The 23,771-nt window shown below is 49.4% G+C and overlaps 6 protein-coding genes across 6 annotated transcripts; 4 read left to right on the forward strand and 2 right to left on the reverse strand.

The window, feature by feature from the left end:
* Positions 1-1,902: 1,902 nt before the first annotated feature.
* Positions 1,903-2,790, forward strand: LTR64_003834 (uncharacterized protein; the record flags this gene model as incomplete). Its single annotated transcript, XM_064898184.1, has 3 exons — positions 1,903-2,130; positions 2,333-2,597; positions 2,651-2,790. 3 exons carry the CDS (start codon positions 1,903-1,905, stop codon positions 2,788-2,790), a joined length of 633 nt encoding a protein of 210 aa, XP_064754141.1.
* A 4,499-nt stretch (positions 2,791-7,289) lies between these two features.
* Positions 7,290-9,771, forward strand: YAT1 (carnitine O-acetyltransferase yat1; the record flags this gene model as incomplete). The annotated part of the gene is made up of 2 exons (XM_064898185.1): positions 7,290-9,594; positions 9,647-9,771. 2 exons carry the CDS (start codon positions 7,290-7,292, stop codon positions 9,769-9,771), a joined length of 2,430 nt encoding a protein of 809 aa, XP_064754142.1.
* Positions 9,772-10,475: 704 nt separating this feature from the next.
* LTR64_003836 (uncharacterized protein) lies at positions 10,476-15,246 on the forward strand (the record flags this gene model as incomplete). The annotated part of the gene is made up of 2 exons (XM_064898186.1): positions 10,476-10,830; positions 10,886-15,246. The coding sequence occupies 2 exons, from the start codon at positions 10,476-10,478 to the stop codon at positions 15,244-15,246; spliced, it is 4,716 nt and encodes a 1,571-aa protein (XP_064754143.1).
* A 2,212-nt stretch (positions 15,247-17,458) lies between these two features.
* LTR64_003837 (uncharacterized protein) lies at positions 17,459-18,892 on the reverse strand (the record flags this gene model as incomplete). Its single annotated transcript, XM_064898187.1, has 2 exons — positions 17,459-18,719; positions 18,777-18,892. 2 exons carry the CDS (start codon positions 18,890-18,892, stop codon positions 17,459-17,461), a joined length of 1,377 nt encoding a protein of 458 aa, XP_064754144.1.
* A 1,575-nt stretch (positions 18,893-20,467) lies between these two features.
* Positions 20,468-21,902, forward strand: LTR64_003838 (uncharacterized protein; the record flags this gene model as incomplete). Its single annotated transcript, XM_064898188.1, has 2 exons — positions 20,468-20,492; positions 20,680-21,902. 2 exons carry the CDS (start codon positions 20,468-20,470, stop codon positions 21,900-21,902), a joined length of 1,248 nt encoding a protein of 415 aa, XP_064754145.1.
* A 42-nt stretch (positions 21,903-21,944) lies between these two features.
* LTR64_003839 (uncharacterized protein) lies at positions 21,945-23,114 on the reverse strand (the record flags this gene model as incomplete). The annotated part of the gene is made up of 1 exon (XM_064898189.1): positions 21,945-23,114. The coding sequence occupies one exon, from the start codon at positions 23,112-23,114 to the stop codon at positions 21,945-21,947; it is 1,170 nt and encodes a 389-aa protein (XP_064754146.1).
* Between the last annotated feature and the right edge of the window lie 657 nt (positions 23,115-23,771).

The raw sequence follows: 23,771 nt of genomic DNA on the forward strand, positions 1-23,771 counted from the left end.
TCACAGCGAGAGACAAACCAATGCAATTTCGCAAAGTACAACACGAAGTCGAAACAGCAGCCTGGGCGAGCCAGGCCCGGCTCTTTTTGACAGAGCTGGTAACAGAATGCTTAACAGGTCGTTAGAGGCTAACAGCCTCTCGGCGACCAATGACTACACAGTTCCGCCGCCATACCGTTTGTCCGTCACAACAATCGGTTCCGATCCTTTTCATACCCCTGCGGAAATTAACGGAAGCTTCAATGGTAGCCACGAGACCAGCGACGATCGTCCAAGTCATTCTCAGATTGGTCTGGCATTAACGCGATATTCGACGACGAATTCTGCGCCTCGAAATGACCTTGTCCAGCGCCTTTCCGTGCCAAGTTCTTCTCAGCACCCAGCAGAGAGCCAGCACAAGCGAACCTCGTCTCTCAGTGCACAGACCGATGTTACTGATATCGACAAGGAAAACGAGCCCAGAACACTGTTCATCGGGACTGCAAAACCTACAAAGCTACCAAATGTTCGACGACATAGCCTGATACCTCGGATTGTCAATATCGTCGCTGGAAGCGGTAGTCGGGATCGCATGCAGTCTGATGGTGCAGGTAGTGACAGGAGTGACAACGACGACACAGAAAGCTGTCCTAAGCCTGGCAAAAGACGCACGACTAGAGCTAGGTCTTCCTCTCCCATGAAGGGATCGACGTTGTATGGAGGATCCCTAGCCAAGCTGAACAGCCACTTTGGTATTCAGACCTTGCAATTCGGACGATGTCCTTCCTGGCTCCCGTCCCAAATTCAAGGCCATTCACGAGGCTCTTCAAAAGACAGCATGCACGGTAGAGGTAGAACATTACAGCGCAAGAGCTCGAACGACGATGACGGTTCCATTAGCTATCCACCTAGCAGTTATCCACTATCCGAAAGGACTATGGGCGAGACGAAACCTCGGAGCTGAAGAGGAAAGAGTTCTGTAGACCCAGAGGTTGACTCATCGAAATTCACTCAGTCAAGATATTTGCTCATGACAATCCGTCTGAGAGGAAGCATTGGGGCGGGGGCGGCGTCGCCAGGAATGATTGAGGAAGGCAGCACGAAGGAGCAAGGATAATCCAGAAGTAAACAAGAGACACACAATTTTCTATCCAGGTACTCATCCACAAGCTTTTGAGCAGTTGCTATACCTTGAACAGGCGTCAATAACCAGCTCCACGAAACTGTGCTACTCTTTTTGCAGGGATGGATATTCAAGTAAGCGCAGCAGGAGTATGAATATGTGCATGGATACGATATCGCATGGTAGGCCACAGAGCGTCGGAATATGTTACAGAATGTGGTGATGAAGAGCTGATATTCTTGAACTCACATAGTGTTTGCACTCAAGTGCGAGGGCAATATACTGCTTGTTTTCAGGAAATAGCTTGACAACATATCGAGTCCGACGAGACTGTTGTTGCAATGGTGCCGAAAAGTTTATGATACCGCGAGAGTTTCTAGGTTCTGAAGCTCTCCTGCTTGTGCATCCCTGTGAGAAGGTTTAATATTCACATGCAAATAGTGCTGCAGCAGCTGATAATGAAGAAGCACACGACACGATACGAACAAATGTTAATCTTGCTCGTGCAAGCATGTGCAGAGCTCAACGGGAACATAATATATGCGAATCACAAGGTCGGCATTCGGCGAAGACACTTCCAGTCATGATGTCACCCCGCCGAATGCCAAAGTCACTAGCTCGGGACTTGTGTCCTTCGACCAGTCACAACGTTTTTAGTTCAGGGCCTAAGTTCAACAATGTAAATGTACCTTTTCGATATTGGCAAAGCTCTAACAAGCATCTTCATCGTTGTATCTTTGACTTTAATCCTTTTATCCTGTCATTCTTTGTGTGTGTGTTGAGAGTATTGTTGTTACACGATGGCGACCACGACGATCCTGGGCACGGAGTTGGAGTTGAAGCAGAGGAAACACAACGCCGAGCAGGCAAATGGCGAGTTTTCCGAAATCACACCGCCTGCTTCAGACAATGAAAGGAGCGATGAAATGGGAAAGGGTATGCCTCTTCGTGCCAATATAGCTGCTCCGACGGAGGCGTTGGTGGGATCAGAGAGTGATCCTTATGGTTACAAGAATCGAAAGAAGACTGTAAGTTCTGCCTTGGGTGTTGTCCTCGCCACCAGCACGGAGCTGACTTTCGCCGGATCAGGTTCTAGAGCAGCATTGTGTGTTCTTTGACCGTGACAACGACGGTGTTATCTGGCCGACCGACACGTGGCGCACATGTCGAGAATTCGGGTGGGGCATCAGGTTGTCTTTGTTCTTTTCTTGTTTCCTGCATCTGGTACAGTCGTGGGGGACCGTGCCGTGGTTCTGGCTGATTCCGGATCCGCTGTTCAGAGTATGGATACACAACATCCATAACAACAAGCATGGTAGCAGTACGCTGGCATTCGACAACGAGGGCAAATACAGGCCACAGTTCCTCGACGAGTTTTTCGAACGAAACGACAAGGACGGAAAAGGTGGTTTGACTTTTGAGGAGGGGTACTATGGCTTGAGGAGGATCAGATTCGCCTGGGATATCTTTGGTCAGATCTCGGCTTTCTTCGAGTGTAAGTGCACCGGTTGTGGGGTGAGATCGTGTTTGCTGACACTTTTGACTTAGGGGGCATGACGTACGTGCTACTCTGGCCCGAGGATGGCATCGTCCGGAAAGATGATGCTCGTCGCGTTTTGGATGGAAGCATCTTCCACGAGTTGACCATGCAACATCGAAAGTATAACGGCAATGCCAAGGCACAATGAGCGACGTCGTTGTGTTGCTGCTAAGTCTATGGTGTCATGCCTTTCATTGGGCATCATTACATACTTCACGACCACTGGACGAGCGTGGGCCTTCGTCGTCGAGTTTCCACCATGTGGATGACAGCGGACAGTCAGGCATGTCATTCGTTCGTCCTAAGCTTTGAAGGGCGTCGACGATCCAGTGATCTCAAGTCAGGTTCAGAACCAGTGATTGCGAGGTCTCCAACCACACACCTGACGCGACAGAGACCGTGCAACCTGCCCGGTCAGCTAACATTTCCTTTTCAAGCTAACCCGCAGCTTCGACCCAGAACCATGAGTGTTCGACTTGTCAGAGCAGCTTTCAATGGACATCAGAGGCCGAAAATATCCGAGAATAGGCCGCATGAACCACCATGTCATGTGTCAGACCTAGAGGTTAGAATATTGGGGAAAGATGGGTTCAAACAGAGCAACATGGAGTGGATGGGATGTTATCATCAACAGGACAGATAGTGTGGGATGCATAGTCGACAGAAGAACCCCAGTCAAAGAAGATGCGTACCCCACCACACTCCCTTTTTCGGTGGAGTCGTTGTGCGACTCCGACACAGACGTGCATCTGAATCGCAACACGTGTTACAGCATTATACTACCGGAATTAAAGCTACACAAGATAGATGAAACTTGAAGATTGAAGATTGCACAACTCGAACGCGGACTGACATGACCTCGGTTTGTAAGATGACAGGGTATATGTGCTAAGGTGGTGCTTTCCATTGATGATCTTCGAATGACGCTAATGCAGGTACACCCGGAGTTTTTTGTTCTATGTCCACCTACTTCTTATCCTGGCTATACACTTCGAGATTTAACTGTTCGACTTAATAGTCCTATTCTTTTGAGTGGTTCTCGCGGCTTCGCTCAATTTGACTTGCGAGGACAAGCTGTGCTCATGCTCGCATTACTTGACAGCAAGCATCGACAAGTCAGTTACCGAGCTCGCGAGAGTGACTGTCACTTGCACCACGCCTGCCTTCAAAGGCGATTGAAGTATGAAAACCAGTGCTGTGCGACGCCCGAGCCAAACCAGTCCTTGACGGATATCATGGTGGGTAACTCCAGTAGGAAACACGCAGGACCACAAATAATGAAACAGACAGCCGCCTGGACCAGTAACACAACAGGTGCCATCTCTGGTAACCCGCGTTCTGCATACCAGTCGGGCTCACCATGTGGCTCGTGACAACAACATTCCCTAGACAAAGATCGTACCTCTCTTTGAGATCATTGACAAGCTGAGCAAGAACTGCCTTTGTTGTTGGGCCTGACGAGAACAACCAAATACCTCGAGTGTTAGCCCAGTAAAGCACATCCGCTTGTCTGGTGCTTCCCTTGACTACTATCCTGTCACTTTCCGCCACACGGTTCGTGATAACGTAAGTTGTAGCCCACTTTTGATCTGTCACCCTTCAAACAGGGCAAATTGTTCAGACCAGGAAACGTGTTTCAAGCTGTTTCTTGCGCCTCGATTTTCAGAAGCTGGTGACGATCTTGCTGTATCAAAGAAGAGGTGAAGTGTACCTCCCCCGTACCTCTGACACACTCTCAGCAGGCCAGCTAGCAATACTCAAGCCAAAGTCGGTTGTCGATACCTATTAATCCCTGCACAGACTGAAGTGTATCTCAGCATAACATAAAGAGCGTTTGCAACCTCAGCATCGACCTCGGGTTTCCCTTTCAAACTCTTTCACCACTTATTCAAGGTCTACGTGCTCTCATTCTCTCGAGTTGCGTAGGCTTGCCACTCTTTCACATTCAATTCTTACCAGCGACTGACTCTTACATCTTGCGCCAATACACATCCAAATTACCACATCTCACACTCGAGAACCACTGCCACCAGGCTTCAACCACTCACAACCCGTATAGTCTTCTCAGCTTCTGGTCACATGCTGGAAACAGGGTAGAAAGATAATCTTCTTGCATACAATGAAGTCATCAGCATTAGCAACGCTCTTCCTGAGCACTTTGGCCAGTGCCTCTCCCTTCGAGAAAGCTGCCAGATATGTCGTAACAGAATTGGTTCTGGAGACTGCGACAGTCACTGTCACAGAAGCTAAACCTTGGAGACCCTGGTCAAGCTGGCACTCACCAACTGTTACCATCGTCCAGACAAGTACTACTACCTTATCGACCTCAACTGTATTTGTTACTGCAAGCATATCCTCCTCGGAAGTTCCGGCCTCGTCGTCTGTACCTACCAGTCCAGCAGTAACACCCAGTGAACCCACTACCAGCTCCTCGCCGCCTCAACCCAGTAATACTCAGGGCTCGATTTCTCCCTATGCAGACCCAATCTTGAAACAGCACAACTTGCACCGGGACAACCACACAGCTCCAGCACTCCAATGGAACGAGACACTGGTCAGTATCGCACGAGAGATCGCCGAAACCTGTTATTATGCACACAGTATGAAGGTTCGTGGCGGCGGGTATGGTCAGAATATCGGCGCAGGTAGTATACATGAACAGGTGCCTGCGATGATCACCAATGCAATGTACAACGGTGAAGTGATGTTCTATCCGGGCTATGGTGGCGAACCAAACATGGCTGTTTTCGAGAAATGGGGTCACTTCTCCCAGATCGTATGGCGCGCAACAGAGTCTGTCGGATGTTACACGCACCATTGTACGAGTGGGCTCGGAGGAATTAGCGGTAACATCTCGCCGTACTATACTGTTTGTAACTATTATCCAGCCGGTAAGTAATCTATGCATGCTTCAGAGGCATTCTGCTAATATCAGCCAGGAAATGTAGGTAGTGGATTCAAGGACAACGTGATGCAGCCTCGAGGAGATCCAACGGTCACAGTTTGAGAGCTTACACAGCATCTTCAATATCGACTCGCGCGAGGCAAATGATTTTTTCAAATTCACCTTCTGATTCGAACCATGTGCGTTGCTTTGCGGGCACTCGGAATAGGCATGCCACATCTTGATCGATTCAGTTGTCCATTTTCAGACATATTGTTCGACAAGAGAGTTTGAGAATGTTACACTTGGTGGTTGTGTTTTTTGTTCTTCACTTCTTTTAGGGGTATTTTGACGGTAGAAATCATCGAGTTTTTGTTTTGCAAGGACATCTAGCCAGCGTCGGTGCAGAGAAGATGAACTACTGCGTCTGTGCCTCATCTGACATGGAGCAGATGTATGTCGCAATGGTCAGAAATGAACAAAGCTTAGCTTCCAAATGTTTGACGCAGTTGCTGTCGGAATGCGTGAAGTGGAAGGTGCGGCGGGAACGTTACCATGATAACCGCGAATTTTGGCCTTTTCATTCTTGATCGTTCAAGAGCACGGCACAGTACAGTGGATGACATCCTCAGCGCTACAAGGATCGCGCTCTGTCATGGCAAGGCGACGGTGCCAAAGTGAGACGTTCCCAAGTGCGGTCAGTACACAAATACTGTAAACTTGTGGAGGGAGCTCCAGCACGACCTTTCCTATTATGGGTATTGGCACCTTTCTCCCGACGAATGATGCATCTGCCATTTGAACTCGATAGCCACAACCACGCTCTCGGACTTCAACCGGCAGTAGAAATTGTAATAATACTCAAGTACGGGCACTTCCCCCCGGCTCCCAAGCATACAACAGCGGGATAGCTGGCACGATTTATACGTTCTAGAGCCTTCAAACTTCCCTCGGTAATAACGCATGACTTGACTGGGGAATTGGCCCCACAATCCCAAAGAAACTCCGTTCGAGTCGCTCGTCGTCCAGCTGGACGCGGCGGCGATCAACAAGCAATGTGAGACTGGCAATAAATCATGTGCCAGGCATATGATGCTCTGTAGACGTCCATAGCTAAAAGTCGACAGCACTTTGTAATGTTCATTCTTGAAAAAATCGTCGTGCTTTTCTTATTTGACAATTCATCGTTCAAGCAGTCAAGCAACCGACTTCACGCCCTCAATCCATCCAGCTCCAGCTCCACTTCCATAGAGAGCCGTCTTCGCAAGCACTCGGTAGGTTGCTTCCTTCCTTCTTTCCATTGCTCCGAGGTCATGCACTTCTCGCAATGCTTTCCAGCGCATCCCCATCACGCGCCTTGGGATATACACATGCTCCACGGGTCATGCATGCCTGTCACAGCAGGATATACGCAAGAGCCATGCTCTACAAGGGTCGGGCACATGTCAAAGCCATGCAAACCGCTCGAACGGAGGTTTCACTATGGACTTGGGGGTGCTATCCTGTGCGATATACGTTAAGGAGGCCTGACTGCGCCGACAGGTTGACATCTTCTTTGCTCAGTGAACAAGATTCCAATGCCGCCGTACTGCCAGCAGGATTGTCATTACTTTTATCGTACTGCCCTGCGCTTGCTTAACGTTCCAACCGTGGTTGCTCCTCTCTATTCTTAAATACTCTATCTAACCATGACCACCAAAACAGGAGTCCGCCGATTTACTAATCCCATCTCGTTGAACGAGTCCTTGATACGAGCCTCCAACATGGCTGTTGACGGCCAGCGTTCCATGGAGAACGCAAAGCAGGCCACAGAGGCCTTCTCCAAGAGCGACCAAGAGCCGTTGAGGAACAGCGTCAAGAATGGGGTCAAGGCAGGTATCACCTACGCCGCACAGGACAAGCTCCCGAGACTCCCTATACCAGATATCGAATCGAGTATGAAGAAATACCTGGCTGCGCTCGAACCCCTGCAATCCTCCAGAGAACACGATGAGACCCGAGCTGCTGCGAGAGATTTCGTAGAGCACGATGGCAAGGATCTGCAAGAGAAGTTGAAGGCCTATGCAGAGGGAAAGTCGAGTTACATTGAGCAGTTCTGGTACGATTCGTACCTCAACTATGACAACCCTGTCGTATTGAACCTCAATCCATTCTTCCTTCTTGAGGATGATCCTACACCTGCAAGAAACAACCAAGTCACCAGAGCTGCTTCACTCATAATATCTGCGTTGTGCTTCGTTAGAGCCGTCAGAAAGGAAGAGCTACCTCCAGACACTATTCGTGGCCAGCCACTTGATATGTACCAATACTCTCGCATGTTTGGCACGGCGAGAGTGCCAACCGATAATGGCTGTGTCATTGGCCAAGACTCAGACGCGAAGCACATCGTAGTCATGTGTCGAGGTCAATTCTACTGGTTCGATGTCCTGGACCACAACAACGACCTCATCATGACCGAGAAGGACATGGCGATGAACTTGACAGCTATAGTGGACGATGCTGATGAAATTCCAATCCAGGATGCAGCCAAAGGAGCCATCGGTGTTCTAAGCACGGAAAATCGGAAGACGTGGTCAAGCTTGAGAGATTTGTTGACGCGAGAGGAAGGATCTGCCAACTCCGAGTGCTTAAATATCGTCGATTCAGCTTTGTTCATGGTATGTCTGGACTATACTGAGCCTACTGAGGTAGCGCAATTGTGCGGAAACATGCTTTGCGGCACGAACGAGGTTGTGAGAGGAGTTCAAGTTGGTACGTGCACGAACAGGTGGTACGACAAATTGCAGATCATTGTGTGCAAGAACGGGAGTGCTGGTATCAACTTCGAACACACTGGTGTTGATGGCCATACAGTTTTGCGATTTGCCAGTGATGTGTACACCGACACGATTCTTAGGTATGCCAAGTCAATCAATGGACAAGCACCAATGTTGTGGTCGAGTCAAAGTCCTGATCCCTCCAAACGTGACCCAGAAAGTTTTGGTGATGTGAGCACGACACCTCACAAGCTGGAGTGGGAGATGATACCGGAGCTGCAGATTGCTCTCCGCTTCGCCGAAACTCGCCTTGCTGATTTGATCAACCAGAACGAGTTTCAAACGCTGGATTTCAAGGGGTATGGTAAGAATTTCATCACCTCTATGGGATTCTCACCGGACGCGTTTGTGCAAATGGCCTTTCAAGCAGCCTATTATGGTCTCTATGGCAGGATTGAGAACACTTACGAACCAGCCATGACTAAGACGTTCTTGCATGGACGAACAGAAGCTATCAGGTCGGTCACACCTGAAAGCTCGAATTTTGTGAAGACGTTTTGGGCAGAAAACACGGCGCAGAAAAAAGTCGATGCTCTCAAGGCAGCGACACAGAAGCACACCGCAATTACCAAAGAGTGCAGCAAAGCACAAGGTTGTGACAGGCATTTGTATGCACTATACAGCGTGTGGCAACGGAAGGTAAATGAAGAAGGTGCAGAAGCGGCGAGCAGCACAGGCTTCAGCTCACCTCGAGACAGCAGTCCGCAAGACCTGACTGACCTCGGAAGTGCTAAGAAACTAGAGGATACAACATCGCAGAATGGGTCAGTGAGTCGATCGCCGGCGCCACCACTCCATCAGATGCCAGCATTATTCGCTGATCCTGGCTGGGAACGAATCAACAGCACTATTCTGAGCACATCCAATTGTGGCAATCCATCACTTCGCCACTTTGGCTTTGGACCTGTTTCTGGCGAAGGCTTTGGTATCGGCTACATCATTAAAGATGACTCCATCTCAGTGTGTGCAAGCAGCAAGCATAGACAAACGCGCAGATTCATGGATGGCCTGGAGTCCTATATGAACGAGATTCGGAAACTTCTCAAACAGACGAGGAGCAAAGATTCCGTAGCGGCGAAGATTACACGTGCTCGAGAAGTAGAGGACAAGCTTGGCAGAGATGGCAGACTGAGGTCGAAAGGTCGTGTGATCAAGACGGAACTGAACAAGGAGGATGGGGCACCTGGCAAGGGCGCCGCGACGCCTATGAGCAATGGAACAGAACTGGAGGACGATGATGGACTTGGTGGCTGTGAGTCAAGTAACTTTGAAGCTGTGTCACATTTGACTAACTATGATTATAGATGGCTTCTTCGATGCAGGTATGCTGTTGCAGGCACTGAAGAAAAAGGAGGATCCTTCGGCAGCGGAACAGGTCGCACACAAGAAGAGAGCTGTCGGAAAGAAGCTTGCATTGACAGAGTTTTAATGTTTGTTTGTTGTCGCAAGTCACAGTGCTGCACAGGGCTCTGGAATATGGACGAATTTCACGAACGTGGTTGCCTTGGGATCAAGGCACTAAGACATAAGCTTCTTTACAGGACGGCATTGTACACTGTAGGAATAATCATGATTGAGCAATGCATGAATTACTGCACAAACCTTAACTGGCCGATGACGGTGACGGCTAAAAGGATGGCGTGACACGTCGTGTGCTTTTGCAGTGCTGATAGGCTCAAAAGCGAGTCATCGCGAACACGTTGCAAGGGTTGAGGCGTGCTGAGATGCACCGAGACACTTCAAGTTGCATACTTTACGGAGCCTGCTTCACCAAATAGTGCATTGTTGCAGAGTGTTCGTTGTATTCTGTTGGTGTAAGATTCTGCGAAGTTCTAGCTAACTCAGCACGGTGACTCTGCGGTATGAGAATTCAGTAACATTGAGGATCTCTTGAAGCAGCCACTTCACCGTATTGTGGTGCGGTAGACTGCCCGTAGCTCCTTCCCGAACAAAACATCCGGACCTTCAGCCTAGCCCGTGCACTAGTATCTTAGTGGTTAGCACATTTTCGATAGTAGCAAGTTAGCCGCCGCAGGCAGTCCGTTCCTTCTGCGACGTCGAGTACTGTGTATCTGACTTGGTGTTCCTGTAGCCAACGATACGATCGGGTCTCTCGCTGCACAGACTGCCAACATGGCAGCTCTTCAATGCAATGAGCCCCTTTCGCCGTCATTCTCTTTCTCAGGCAACCGGATCAAACACGAATTCAATCCCGACGTCAACTCCCTCCCAAGTCCGCCGACGACCAATGAAGGAGCAGAAGGCAGCCACAAGGAAGATGACGCTGTCTCTACAAGCAGCCTCTCCGATTTGGATGAGACTGTGGATCTCGATATGAATATGAATGATCTCGACGAACAACTTAACCGACAACGTTTTGAAGATGCTGCACGCGCGGGCGCAGAGGCTGAACAACATGCTAAAATCAAGCCGCACCACTATGAGGGCGGCGTGCCAGTCTTCCAACCTACTATGGAAGAGTTTAGAGGTAATCACACACCTACACAATTTACGCCGACCATACTAATCTGTGTCTTCGGTAGATTTCCAAGCATTTATGGCTCAGGCCGATGCCTACGGAATGCAAAGTGGCATTATCAAGATCGTGCCTCCTGAAGAATGGAAAGCCGCCCGAAAAGCCCTCGACGACCTGGTAAAGCATATCAAGATCAAGAACCCTCTCACGCAAGAGTTTCATGGTGCACAAGGTGTTTACACTCAACGCAATATGGAGAAGATCAGGTCCTACAACCTGCCTCAGTGGAAGGCCGTATGTGAACAAACCGAGAACCAACCACCAGCAAAGAGGGGCGAAAAAAGACTGAATGCAGATAAGCTACTGGGAAGAGGTACTAAGAAAAAGACTGAAGGAACACCAACTCCGGAAACTGGGAAGAGGCGAGGACGCCCTGTCAAGAAACGAGAGAGCACAACTGAGCCTGATACTTCCCTTGTCGCCCCTCTTACGCCAACCAGTCCTGACCTCGATTCGGTCAAGATCAAGGTCGAACCTGCTGAAGATGAAGCCGACGGAGAAGTCAAGCGAGAAGAAACTCTCGGTCCTGCCAAACGTGGTCGCAAGCCCAGAGGACGACAGCCTAGAACTACGACCAAGAAAGAGCCGGGCGCTGGCAAAAGCACTGAGACCACAGTCGCCACCAGGAGACTCAAGAATGTTGGTGCAGCGTCTGATGTGATCGACGAGGAAGCATTTCAAGACTTTGACTACCGAACCTATGACCACGATCAATGGACCCAAGAACGTTGTGACGAGCTCGAAGAGAAGTACTGGAAATCATTGAACTTTAGCAATCCCATGTATGCCGCTGACATGCCTGGTTCACTCTTCGACCAAGACACAAAAGAATGGAACGTCGCGAAACTACCAAATCTCTTGGATCTCCTCGGTGCTCCAATTCCTGGTGTCAATACTGCCTATCTTTACCTCGGAATGTGGCGGGCAACTTTCGCCTGGCATCTCGAGGACGTTGACCTCTACAGCATCAACTACATCCACTTCGGTGCTCCTAAGCAATGGTACAGTATCTCTCAGAAAGATGCTCCGAAGTTTGAAGCAGCCATGAAGTCCATTTGGCCATCTGATGCAAAGAACTGCGACCAATTTCTTCGACACAAAACCTACCTTGTTTCACCGTCCATTCTTAAATCCAAGTATGGTGTTCAGGTGAATAAAGTCGTACACCGTGAGGGCGAGTTTGTTATCACCTTTCCCATCGGCTATCATTCTGGTTACAATCTAGGTTACAACTGTGCCGAGTCGGTCAATTTCGCCATTGAGAATTGGCTTGAGTATGGACAAACTGCCAGAAAGTGCCAATGCGAGGCCGATAGCGTTTTCATTGACGTCGATTGGTTTGTTCGCAGGATGAACGGTGAGCCAAGTCCTGAATTCGAGGAAGTCGAGATTACCGATGATGAAGACGATCAGGACGACGGGGCTGATCGATCGACTCCCGCCTCAGGTCGTGGCAAGACAGCCCAGAAACGTAAACGGTCTGTCAAAGACCTGGGGCCCAACAAGAAAGCTAAAAAGATCGTGAAAATTCGCAAGATCAGTAAGCACCAACCTTGCTGCTTGTGTCCGAACGATCTGGCATGGGAAGAGCTACTACCAACTACGAATGGTCTACGTGCTCACAGGGTATGTGCTATGTACACGCCCGAGACATACATCGCAACCAAAGATGGTACTGAGAAAGTGTTTAATGTTGAGAACATCAGCAAAGCTCGTCTCGATCTCCGATGTCACGAATGCAAGCAGAAGAAAGGCTCATGCTTCCAGTGCTCGTCTGCCAAGTGCACTCGTGCCTACCATGCGACGTGTGCTATGCACGCTGGCGTTCAAGTTGACAAAGGCGAGATCGCGGTGTGGCACGAAGGTATCGAATATCGCGATATTGGCTTTGACTGGCGTTGCAAATTGCATCGAACTGTCAAGCGAACTCGCATCACCAGCGACTTATCAACCCTGAATCACACTACGAGATGGCTAGCTAACAAAGAGCTGCACGAACACATCATAGGCCTTGTGCCGGGTGACGCCATCCAGTGGCAGGCTTCACACGGCGACGAAATCCAGGCCGGATTGGTCAAATCGGCCTTTGACCCAGGCCAAAACTCCATACTGGTTTCTGTTCTGCCAGATGTGAAAACCATTCGCGAAATTGACCCTGCTTGGATCTTGTTTGTTGATAGTTCAACATCCTGCCTGCAGCGACCTACAGCGAATGCTCTAGACCTGCCAGAAGACTTGCAAGGTAAAACAGCGCAGGTACCGGGCTCCACCGAAAAGAAGCCTAGCGAGGGCGATCCATTCACCGAAGAGCCCAAAACAGAATGGGCCGAATTTGTTGTTGAACCTCCACCACACAACAAATGGCAGAAGAGGACAGACTTGACCAAGCCTAAGCAGATTTTCTACTACTTGGGTGCAACATCCACTGATACTAAAGCACAGTATACTGCGGATGCGTTTAAGCCCGTGTATGATCCGGCCTGCAATTTTCTAGAAAAGGTCGAGCCGTCTCGTATGGCCCCACCTCCACAACCAAAGAGACATTCATTGGCTGCTTCTTATCCAATGATATCTAATGCTGCACGTAATGCCACAATTCAGTTCGTGGGACAACAGATCAGACAGAACGTCTCACCGGTACCTCGTGCAACAATGGGACCAAAGAGCGATTCGATCTTGAATGCAGCAAGAGAGAAAGCGCTCGAGCTTGAACGGTCAGGCCTGCCTCCTAAAAATCCTCAGTATCGCGATATTATGGCAGCTGCCGAAGCTAGAGCCAACGAGCAGGCTCGGATCTTACAGCGTCAGCAACAAGCCTTTCAATACTCAGGGCCAAGCCAGTACTCGATCCCAAACAATGGCATTGGCATCGACCAGTCTGCAGTTGCTCGACAGAAGCAATTTCAACAGCAGGCTTCTCAACAGTCTCGAAGCATGTCAACAGCCTCGCAGCAAGGCTCACCCCATCACTCACCACCACTTCCACTGTATACTACCAATTCACCTATGACAGCATATCGTCCTTACCACAATGTCGCACCAACTTACTATTCAAATGAAAACGCTCGCTACGGCATGAACGGCAGCTTCACGCCACAATCTATGCAATTCACTCACGACTGGATGAACCCGCCTGGTCGGTCGCCAACTTTCCCAAGTCCGGCCATGCCGACAATGGAATCCAATTCACCCGAACTCGGCTTCAAGCAGCCCGCGACCTATACTCAGTCGCCAACCACGATGCAGAGTCCGCCGATGGTAGCCAGCAACAGTCCACCTCAACAATCGCCAATTGAGCAGAGGAATTCTTTTTTAGGGGATAGTGCCGTCAGTCGAGGCACTGGCGGCACCTCCTATACCCCATCCTTGAAAAAGGAAGCCTCAAGCATAGAATCCAACAGGACATCAGGGTCCAATCTACCACCTCCACGAACTCCCACTGAGATCGAGCGCCAACGAAGAATTAGCAATCCATCGTGGCCTTTCAAAAGTCCTGAACAAATTATGGCTCAGAAAGGTGAGCGTGAGAAGAACGACAGTCAGTCATCAGGGTCAAGACCAGTAAGCCGACCAGGAAGTGGGTATTCTACCAAGGCATTTCCAAGTCCCAGAATACCACCTCAGTACGGTCCCGAGCTGCAACCGCCAATGTACATTAATCCAACAGCTACACAGCTGTCTTCATCTGCTGCACCGGTGTCACATAACCGCGCCAAAAGCATGAGCGTGAGTGCTGGACTTGGCAAGATGGGACCACCGGCTCAATATCCTGCTATGCCACCATTTCGTCGGTCAATGTCTAGTAACAACCTGACTCCTATGGATGGCGACATAAAGCGTGAACTTGCCGGTCTGCGACAAGAATTCTTCAATCAGACCAGCACTATGTTGCCGACCCTGGGTCCTCACCCTATGCCACCTCCGTCGAGAAGTAGAAGGTCAACTATGAACAGTGCTGCTACACCACCAACAGTTGTTGCGCCTATTGCTCCACCTTCCCCAGAACTTCAGTCTACGCTTGAATCTCGACCAACAACTCGATCTGGTACACCCACTAACGATCGTCCTGTCCCAGATACGATAACATCGTGGCACAGTCATCCCGGATTCTGGGGTAAGATCGCCGCCTACTTCACTCACAAACACGACAGTGCAGCGACAATATACAAATCACCCTTTGGAGTCCTCTCGAATCCTGATCTCGCTACCACTGTTGCAGGAAACGAAGCTCTTGGAAGAATGCAAGGTGCAAGCACTATTGGTAACGACGGTGGATTAGCTGGTAGATGGCTCAGCGACCTCGAAGACTCTAGAAGAGACTTTGTCGAGAGTTGGAAGATCGATCACCCTATTGGCATGCGACCGTGAATACGACATGTTCTCGACACATTCAATCAATTTACGAAAGTACGATTTACTTTATGCCGTATGTTATCATGACGTCGCTGCTGCTGGGGTTATCACGAGAACGAGGAGCGTGAGAGCAACGAGCTGGTGCCAGAGCTATTGTAGAAGAGCCAAAAACATCAGGTATTACTGCGTAGCTAAAATCCTCAACAAGATAGGAAGTCGATCGCTTTTGAGTAGTGAATCGATGTGCATGGAGAAGAAAAGGAAAAGAAAGAAAATCAATAATGGTTTTTACCACCAAATCGCGTTCTTGTTCCCCTTTTTAGTTGACCATGTATTGCTGATGCTTTCTAGCTAAGACGTTATTCTGAGCCAAGAGAACTTGTGTTATGTACGACAGAGCATGAGAGTCTCTCACGGACCAGAATCCATGCAAGGGTAGGAGCGGATGAGTGTGGAGTGGAAGAAGGTGTTCGAGTGCTCTGTGCATAGGTAAGCTTGGGGGCTCGAGCTTTCTCTGAAGCGACTTCTTGTCCCCCTTCCTTTCCACGGCTTGTCCTACTGACACTACACCATGCTAAAGCTAGCTGAGATGAGGTCGTTCTCGGCCTGGAGTTCGTGATGCTAGGTATCGACCACTTAACCCCAGGTCTTTCAGTCTCGCAAAGGATATATCAACTCGAAAAGCTGAACCAGTCAAGTCAACGACGTACAAAGCTTGGACCAGAGCGACGTCGTACGCACCAATCAGTGGAAGAGGCGACACGATGCGAGGTGTGGACTCCTGTCTGTGCTCGCATCTGTGTGGATCTGCAGGACACAAGGACCCCTTGTCCAGCATCTGTGCACTGGTCTTATCATGGCGATGTTTGTGTCTGTGCAGAGCTCCGATGAGTGGAAGTGGGGAGCCCTAGCTGGAGCGACTCCCTTTGTGCCACCACCACGTGGCCATCACGATGCTAACCTTTGTGCAGTAGAGGGTCTTTGTGACTCATGGCCTCGAGGCATATCACATCCGGAAGTCTGCTCTTTCTCGTTCTCTTTCTCTCTCCTCCCTCGTTCTCCGTCGTCTTTCGAATGTCACTCCCGTACCTAAATTTTTGTGCGGAACAGCTAGCTCTCTCTCGACACATTTGGGCCACAACTAACCAATCGTGGTATATGGTCTTCACACTGCTTCTCTCATTGCTGGCAACGATGCAAGGACACGCCGCAGGCGTAGTACGGTCTAGCGCCAAGCGAGCACATTCGCAAGGACTCAAAGTGTGGTTGACACAGAAAAGCCAAGCTGCCGAGCTAAGGCGGCAGGAAAGGAAGAGAGAATTGGAGTGTTTGATTTGGCGAACAGGGTAAGTTTCACTGCTTCAGAGTCTGTCAGAAGTGTTCTGATGGTTGTTACAGCACATGAGATGTGCGAGAATGAGTCAAGTGTTACAGCGAATACTTGGAGTAAGCACACGAGCGCACTTGCCGTTCGCAATGACTGTGAATGAACACCTTCCATGCCGAGACAGGTGAATTGATATCGGCGACGAGCAAGCCACGGATCATGGTATCGGTTCGATCAAAGGTCGCCGCCTCCAACCTGGACGTTGTGCCGCGCAGAAGCAGTTCAGCACAAAATCGGAAAGACCTATGTCCTTGAGGAGTCAAAACCCGCTGGTGCTGCAAAGGTTGAAAGAAAGATTTCGGGGTAGTGAAGGGAAACATTGGAACAGTGGCATTGAATTTAACGGCCGTCCTTGAACAATTCTTGTACAGAATTTCGGTGTTTGGATATGCAAACGATATAACGATTAATCATTCCATCCAGGTTCTTGTGTTTCTTGATTGTCCGTGGGCACGTCGAAGATTTTCAATAAATGCAAGGGCTTAGCACTGAGCTGCTTTAGCCATGATGTGGGATGATAGCTTTTTTGGATGCGGTGATGTGGCTATGGTGGTATCCAGGTCGCAAGCCTGCCAGGGATACTAGAGAAGTTGATCACTGACATATGTGATGCTTGGGGTCGTGACTGCCTCACAGCGTCTGTTCCTGTCACGAACTCTACTCGGACCTGCCTCTCCTATCACCACACAACCTCTCCCACTTCTTTGGCTTGTTATATGGTCTAACCACTTTGCACGAGGTCATGTTACATGGAAGTTCTTACATTTTGATATTTCATGAATAGTAGCCTATTGCGATGACAGTGATGGACGCTATGCACTGTCACTTTTTTCTACCCTCTCAAACATAATGAGCCTGACTGCAAGTAAAAGAGCCCCCAACGGCACCACTATTATACTTGGTCATGATGTCTTGCACGCTTGCGTACGCACCACATCCGAGAATTGCCAACCCCATCGCAAAGATGATACCATTTACAATCGAAAGACTGATATTCTTTGTTCCTCTGTACCAAGGCCCTTCTTTGATTAACATGAACCAAAACATCGCTGGAAAGTAAAAGGTGAATCCACTGATGAAGAGGCTGGAGATGAGGCCAAGCAAGTCGTTGAAGAATGGAACAGCTTCAGCAATGATCCACGCAATTACTGTCACAATCGCACAAGCTGTGATCCATACTGACCACCCTGCAAAGGTATTGATGTACCTGATTGGAGAGTTCTTGAAGGCTCGATCGATCATGTAGCGGCATACTACTGTGGTATTGATGCTGCCGGAGATGAAAATGACTGGGATGGCAACACCGAAAGCGACCCTGGAGACAGTGAAGCCGGCTGACAATAGAGCAGGACTTTCAACATCGTTGCCAACGAAGGCATACACCAAAGCACCTGTGACAGTGTAGATGAAGATCTCGGACAAGCCGAGAGCCCATATGGATTTGACATAGTCTTTTGGCGTGTGCATTTCCGACATGAAGCTGAATTGGCAGACGGAGAAGGAGTAGGCGAAGATGATGTTCGTGACTGAGAGAAATGCGCCTTGGAAGCTAACATCAGCTGGTGGCCATACGCTCCATTCAACCGAGCTCAGACCGCCGCTTGATTTCCCAGCCTCGATACCTGTGGCCACGATCGTGATGCCGATAGCACAAATGATCGAAACAAAGTCAATGTAGCCCAGAATTGCAAATTCGGCAAACGTCGGTGGTAGCGCCACAACGAAGAGTAAGATGGCAGAGATGACACCCCATACTAGAGCACAGATAGTGCTTTTGTCGACGATTCTGATAAATGCGATAGTGCCAGTAAGGGTATGACCACCGACCAGGAGGACTAGAAGCAGAATGAACATGACACCAGTAATTTCTTTACCCCACCGCCCCAAGCAGAGACCAACAGCATCAGCGTAGTGTCCGACTTCAGGGTGTTGTAGCTTGACTCGGCCAACTATGTAACTGGTGTAGATAGCAATCAGACCGAGACCGACAGTCAAGATCACACCAGCAACCATACCTACCTCAGCAAAGACAGACGGTATGCTGAGAGAGCCAAGAGCAATAGCCTCGACGATCAGACATACTGTCAACTTCTTCCAACCTCTATAGTATATGGTCAGTAACACGACTTGCCACCATATGCTAGTAGAGAAACCTTACAATCGTTTGAATTTGGCTTCACCAGCTTGTATTGAGTCCTGATTGCTTCTTGCAAACTCGAGGTCGTCTTTCTCCTTGTCCCGCCTATCCGAATCCTTGGACGAGAATGACCGCATGACTGTAGATACTCTGTGAGATCGAGAAAGCCAGAGAGACTTCCCAACGAGGGGCCGTTGTTGATTTTTATGTTGTGGTCAAATATGAGAGATCAAATGAGCTGGCAAGAAGAAAAATACCGATAATAGAAGATATCGAGGACAGCGTTGATAAGCGCGAAACCTGAGCAGGATTATGTGACTATGCAAAGCATGACCAGTACTAGAGAGTGGGTTTGACTTTGTCCCCAGGCATAAGTGTGGAATCGACTTCCGCAACGACCGTGCTACTTTGCTCTTTCCATGCTAGCATTTTGGGTTTTGGAGTCAGGCGGAAGGAGCGATGGCAAACATCGGCGGTCAAGCATGGTCGCATCCTTCACGATCGAAACAGGATCAGACAATTCATAGCTGGTTCAATTGCTCTCACCCAATGCTGCTTCAGAGTGTGGCTTTGACTGAAGATATGTGCGCAGCGTAGCAGTTGACGAATAATTGCAATCGCTTCTGACGTAGACATGCATAAAAAGCAGAAGTTCAAAAGCATGGTTGCCGCCAAGGAGGAAGCCGAAAGCTTGATCCACTTTGGCATCGCTAGGCTCTCGTGCAGGAAACCATCGCCCCCTCACTTCAAAAAGTGCTAATGAGCTTGTGCTCGAGTATTAGTGCGAGAGCCGCTGACAGTGTGAGCTGCAAGCCTCTAGCTACTGTAGCTCATAGGCAGTAACTCTGCCGCTTCATAAGTTATGAACTATTTTGGATCTCGAATCATTTTCCATGGAGAAGGGTTGAGTGCCTGGCCTGAGCACGATTGGGTAGCCTTCGGACTTGCCTAAAAGAACTTGTTTTTGATCTTGTAGTTGACCTGACTGTAGATCTCCTGTCGTAACAACCAGCTCGGTCTATTCCGTGCAGATAGTGTTTCGTCAGATTGATCCGTGTATTCTTCTTAACTGATTGTGCTCATCAACCCAGCCTGCGGTGTAAGAATATCAGCATGATATGAGCACGATAGGATAGGATAGTGATCATACGTAGCAACTGCGGGAATGCAGCAAGAACAATCTTGCGTTACAACGCTCTACCACAACGTCGTTGTCCTCAAGTAGTACTACCACAAGAGTCCTCGTTTCTTCTTGATCCGGAGTACTCCGAGGAGATGGACCCACCGAAGTGCATCGGATGTGTTTCTGCTGTGCCACAGATTCCCAGAAGGAGAAACCGGCCCCACAAGCTGATGGGTGGCTAACCTGAATCATCTGACACTGCGACAGTATCGTCTGTGAACATCGAAAGGCGCATCAAAAGCTGCGATATGACTTGTCGCAAAGAGTGTAATCGGGCTCTGCGATTTGTTTCTACCGGATCGAATCTGTAGAAGATGGGCGAGTGAAAAGCCATTCGCAGATTTAAGTCTGATTCGACGAAGAAGCACGAGCGACATGGCCCTTAGCGCCTGTTTGAGCAACGTAGCCGACAACCGTACTACAGCAGGAAATTCACAGCGAGCCGCGCTTCATCAAGAACACAGTACTCGAGAAGCATCTTGGCTTGACAAGTTTTGTGTCATCCTCGCAAGAATAGATGTCTTATTCAATGTTGTTGTTCTCCGCGATCGAAGGTTGGTTCTTCGAGCCAAGTCATTGATTCGAGCAAGACCATGTTGGAAGCCCGAATCCGGCAACAGCTCCGCACTTACTCAAATAGGACATGACTTCTGATACCTGTCGATATTTATATTTCGACAGGTTCGACACAAAACCGAGATCACTGTCTTTCGGGTTCAAAACATGCAATGGACAATATAGAGAGTGGTGACAATTTCAGCAGCACGAACGGGCATGCCAAAGCCAGCACACCTAAACGATGTTTCGGTCTTAACAATTCCAGCACTCTATCAAGATTGAAGAGCCTGTGCTCGCAAGGAGCCGGGGGAAAAGACTTCCCCTACAGCTCAGCCATCGCCGAAAACATTCCTGTATACGATCTATCACAGTTTTCTGCTAGTGACAAGGAGTTAGTCTCTGCACTTCAGGACACATGGCACGAAGTTCTGCATAATGGTCCTGGTGTCTTTGTCCTCAAAGCATTTTACCCAAAGGACTCCCTCATCACTATCGATAAATCTAACGAGATATTTGACTCCATAATAGCAGCCGAAGCCTCATTGTCTCGTGGTGACCACTTTGCAGCTTCGGAAGCAAACAGTCGTATATGGAACTCTCTGCAAAAGCATGCGTTAACCGATCCAGCGTCCTTCCTGGCATACTATTCCAATCCCTGGATCAAACACGTCTCAGAAGCTTGGCTAGGTCCAGACTACACCGTGACTGCACAAGTCAATATCGTCCGACCTGGCGGCAAGCCGCAAATGCCCCATCGGGACTATCATCTTGGCTTTCAGACCGCCGAGCAATGTGCAAGGTGGCCCAAGACGATGCATGCCGTATCTCAATTTCTGACGTTGCAAGGTGCTGTCGCCCATAGTGATATGCCACTTGAGTCTGGGCCCACAAGATTCCTGCCCTTCAGTCAACTCCTAGAGGAAGGGTACATGGCGTGGCGGACCGATGAGGTCAAGGACTATTTTGCAGACAGGTGGGTCAGTCTGTCGTTGAACAAGGGCGATGCAGTCTTCTTTAATCCTGCACTACTACATGCCGCTGGCGAGAATGAGACAAGTCCAGGCCCAAATGGGGTCGACAGAAGCGCGAACCTGTTGCAAATCAGCAGTGCCTTTGGGAAAACAATGGAAGCGATCGACCATGACTCCATGGTAGATGCGTGCTGGGATGAGCTAGCTCAGTGCATGAGGGAGGAGACTTTGGACGCGCTCGAGATTGAATGTGCGGTACGAGCTATGACTGAAGCTTACCCTTTCCCAACGAACTTGGATCGACGTCCACCTGCACCGGGTGGCATGGCGCCAGAGAGCCAGACAGATCTTGTGCTGAGATGCCTGAAAGAGGGTAAATCCAAGCAGGAGGTCATGCAAGTCCTGAAAGAGTACAAGGAGAGTTCTAGCGGTTAAGCCACTACCTCGGAACGTGGCCCCAGTCACTGACAGGAACAATCAATGTATCAATATCGGCTTAATAACCTCCGTTTTCATGTCCTCCAACGCCTGAGCAGCATCCCTCGCATCGTAGAACTTGATGAACTTGTCAAACGGAAATTTGCCCTCTTTATGCCACTGTATCATTCTCGGCACAAACTCTTTCGCCAGACAGTCGCCAAGAAAGTTTGTTTCCATTCGTTTCGTGACGTGGAAGAAGTCTTGCATGTCGAGAGGAATGCTGCTCGTCGCATTTGTTATGGGTATACCGATCTGGATCAGCTTGCCTCTTTTGCTGAGAGCTTTGATTTGAGCGTTAATCACGGGTAGGACACCAGTTGTGTCGATTGCGTAGTTGAGTTTTCCGTCCGGAGCGATGTTCTTCAATTTGGCGGCCAAGTCAGTTGCGTAAGAGTCACTGCTGATGTCCAGTCCACTTGTATTGTAGGTATGTGTGGCACCAAGCTCTTTAGCTATTGCAAGCCTACTGTCAATTCGATCAACAGCAATTATCGCGCGACATCCCTGAATCTTCGCCGCCATGATTGCAGCGAGTCCGACCGCGCCCAGTCCTGTCACAAGCACGACATCGCTTGGTTTTGCTGCAGCGACGTTGATTACAGCACCACTCCCAGTCATCAACCCGCAGCCCAAAGGACAATACTTCTTGAGATCCTCCTCATTATCCGCCAAGCCCTTCACATTAACAATGCTCTTCTCATCCACAACACTCAAGCTAGCAAAACTGCTCTGTCCAAAGAACTTCCCGCCAACCTCCTTGCCGTCCTCAGTTGTCCAGACCTTACTGACACACCCTATATTCTCCTCATTGAACTTTTGACAGTATATCGGCATACTATCTGTACACAGGTCACATTCACCGCAGTAAGTATAGCTCAGGAGGACTGGATCACCGACTGCTACGGAAGTGACTCCGGGACCAACTGCTTCCACGTAACCAGATCCTTCGTGGCCGAGGGCGCTGGGATAGCTCATGGCCTCTGCGGGCAGACCTCCTACGTAGACGTCGGTGTGACAGATTCCAACAGCTATGATCCGCACGAGGACTTCGCCTGCTTGTGGCCTTAACTGACTCAGGGTCAAGATTTCGTGCTTGAGGGTTGGCTTGCCAGGTTCAGCTGGTGGGTAGGCCACCACGGCTGTGACGGATTGAGTCTGTGTGGTCATGGTGCTGTGCTTCGACGTGTGATTCGGGGAGCGTAGAGGGGACACGACTTGTCTCGGACTGTTCCCTAGTTTGTGTCTATGTACTCTTATGGAGCTTAACAATTGTGGTCTAGAGTGCTGGACTGAGAACGACGGATGCCAAGGAAGACCCAGCTAACGACCCGTTTCCCGAGCAGATTTGATCAACGAGGGCGAGGGATAATTAATCGTGGCGGAGCGACGTCGTCTCGAAGGTTGGGGTCTCTCTATACAATATCAGTTCGCCTAATGAACATTGGTAGGACAATGCGGGGATCCGATAGAATTGATCATATTGTACATATGAACCGAGAACCGAAACGAAGTCTAACGGAAATCTCCTCAAATTGAGGACTGAACGTGGCTGACATGACACGAGAGTCTCGATTCGGTGGTGGTGTCGCTCTGACCACGACAGTTACGTTGTGTTGAGTCTACCTCATTCGCCAAAGTTCCAGCGATACTTCTGGGTTGGCCATCTGCTATTTGCTCACGGTGAGGCCATAACGTTCAGAAGGCAGTCAAATAGGAGGTTCCAGGGTGTTTGAAACTCATATCACGAATCTCGGTGCCATCAAGATAATTCGTGTAGTGCTGTAGGGTAATCTACGAGGTCCTCAAGATCGATCTCTCGTCAAC

The sequence above is a fragment of the Lithohypha guttulata genome (genome assembly GCF_036872675.1).
Source record: "Lithohypha guttulata strain CCFEE 5908 chromosome Unknown scaffold_3, whole genome shotgun sequence".
Taxonomy (NCBI): Eukaryota; Fungi; Ascomycota; class Eurotiomycetes; order Chaetothyriales; family Trichomeriaceae; genus Lithohypha; species Lithohypha guttulata.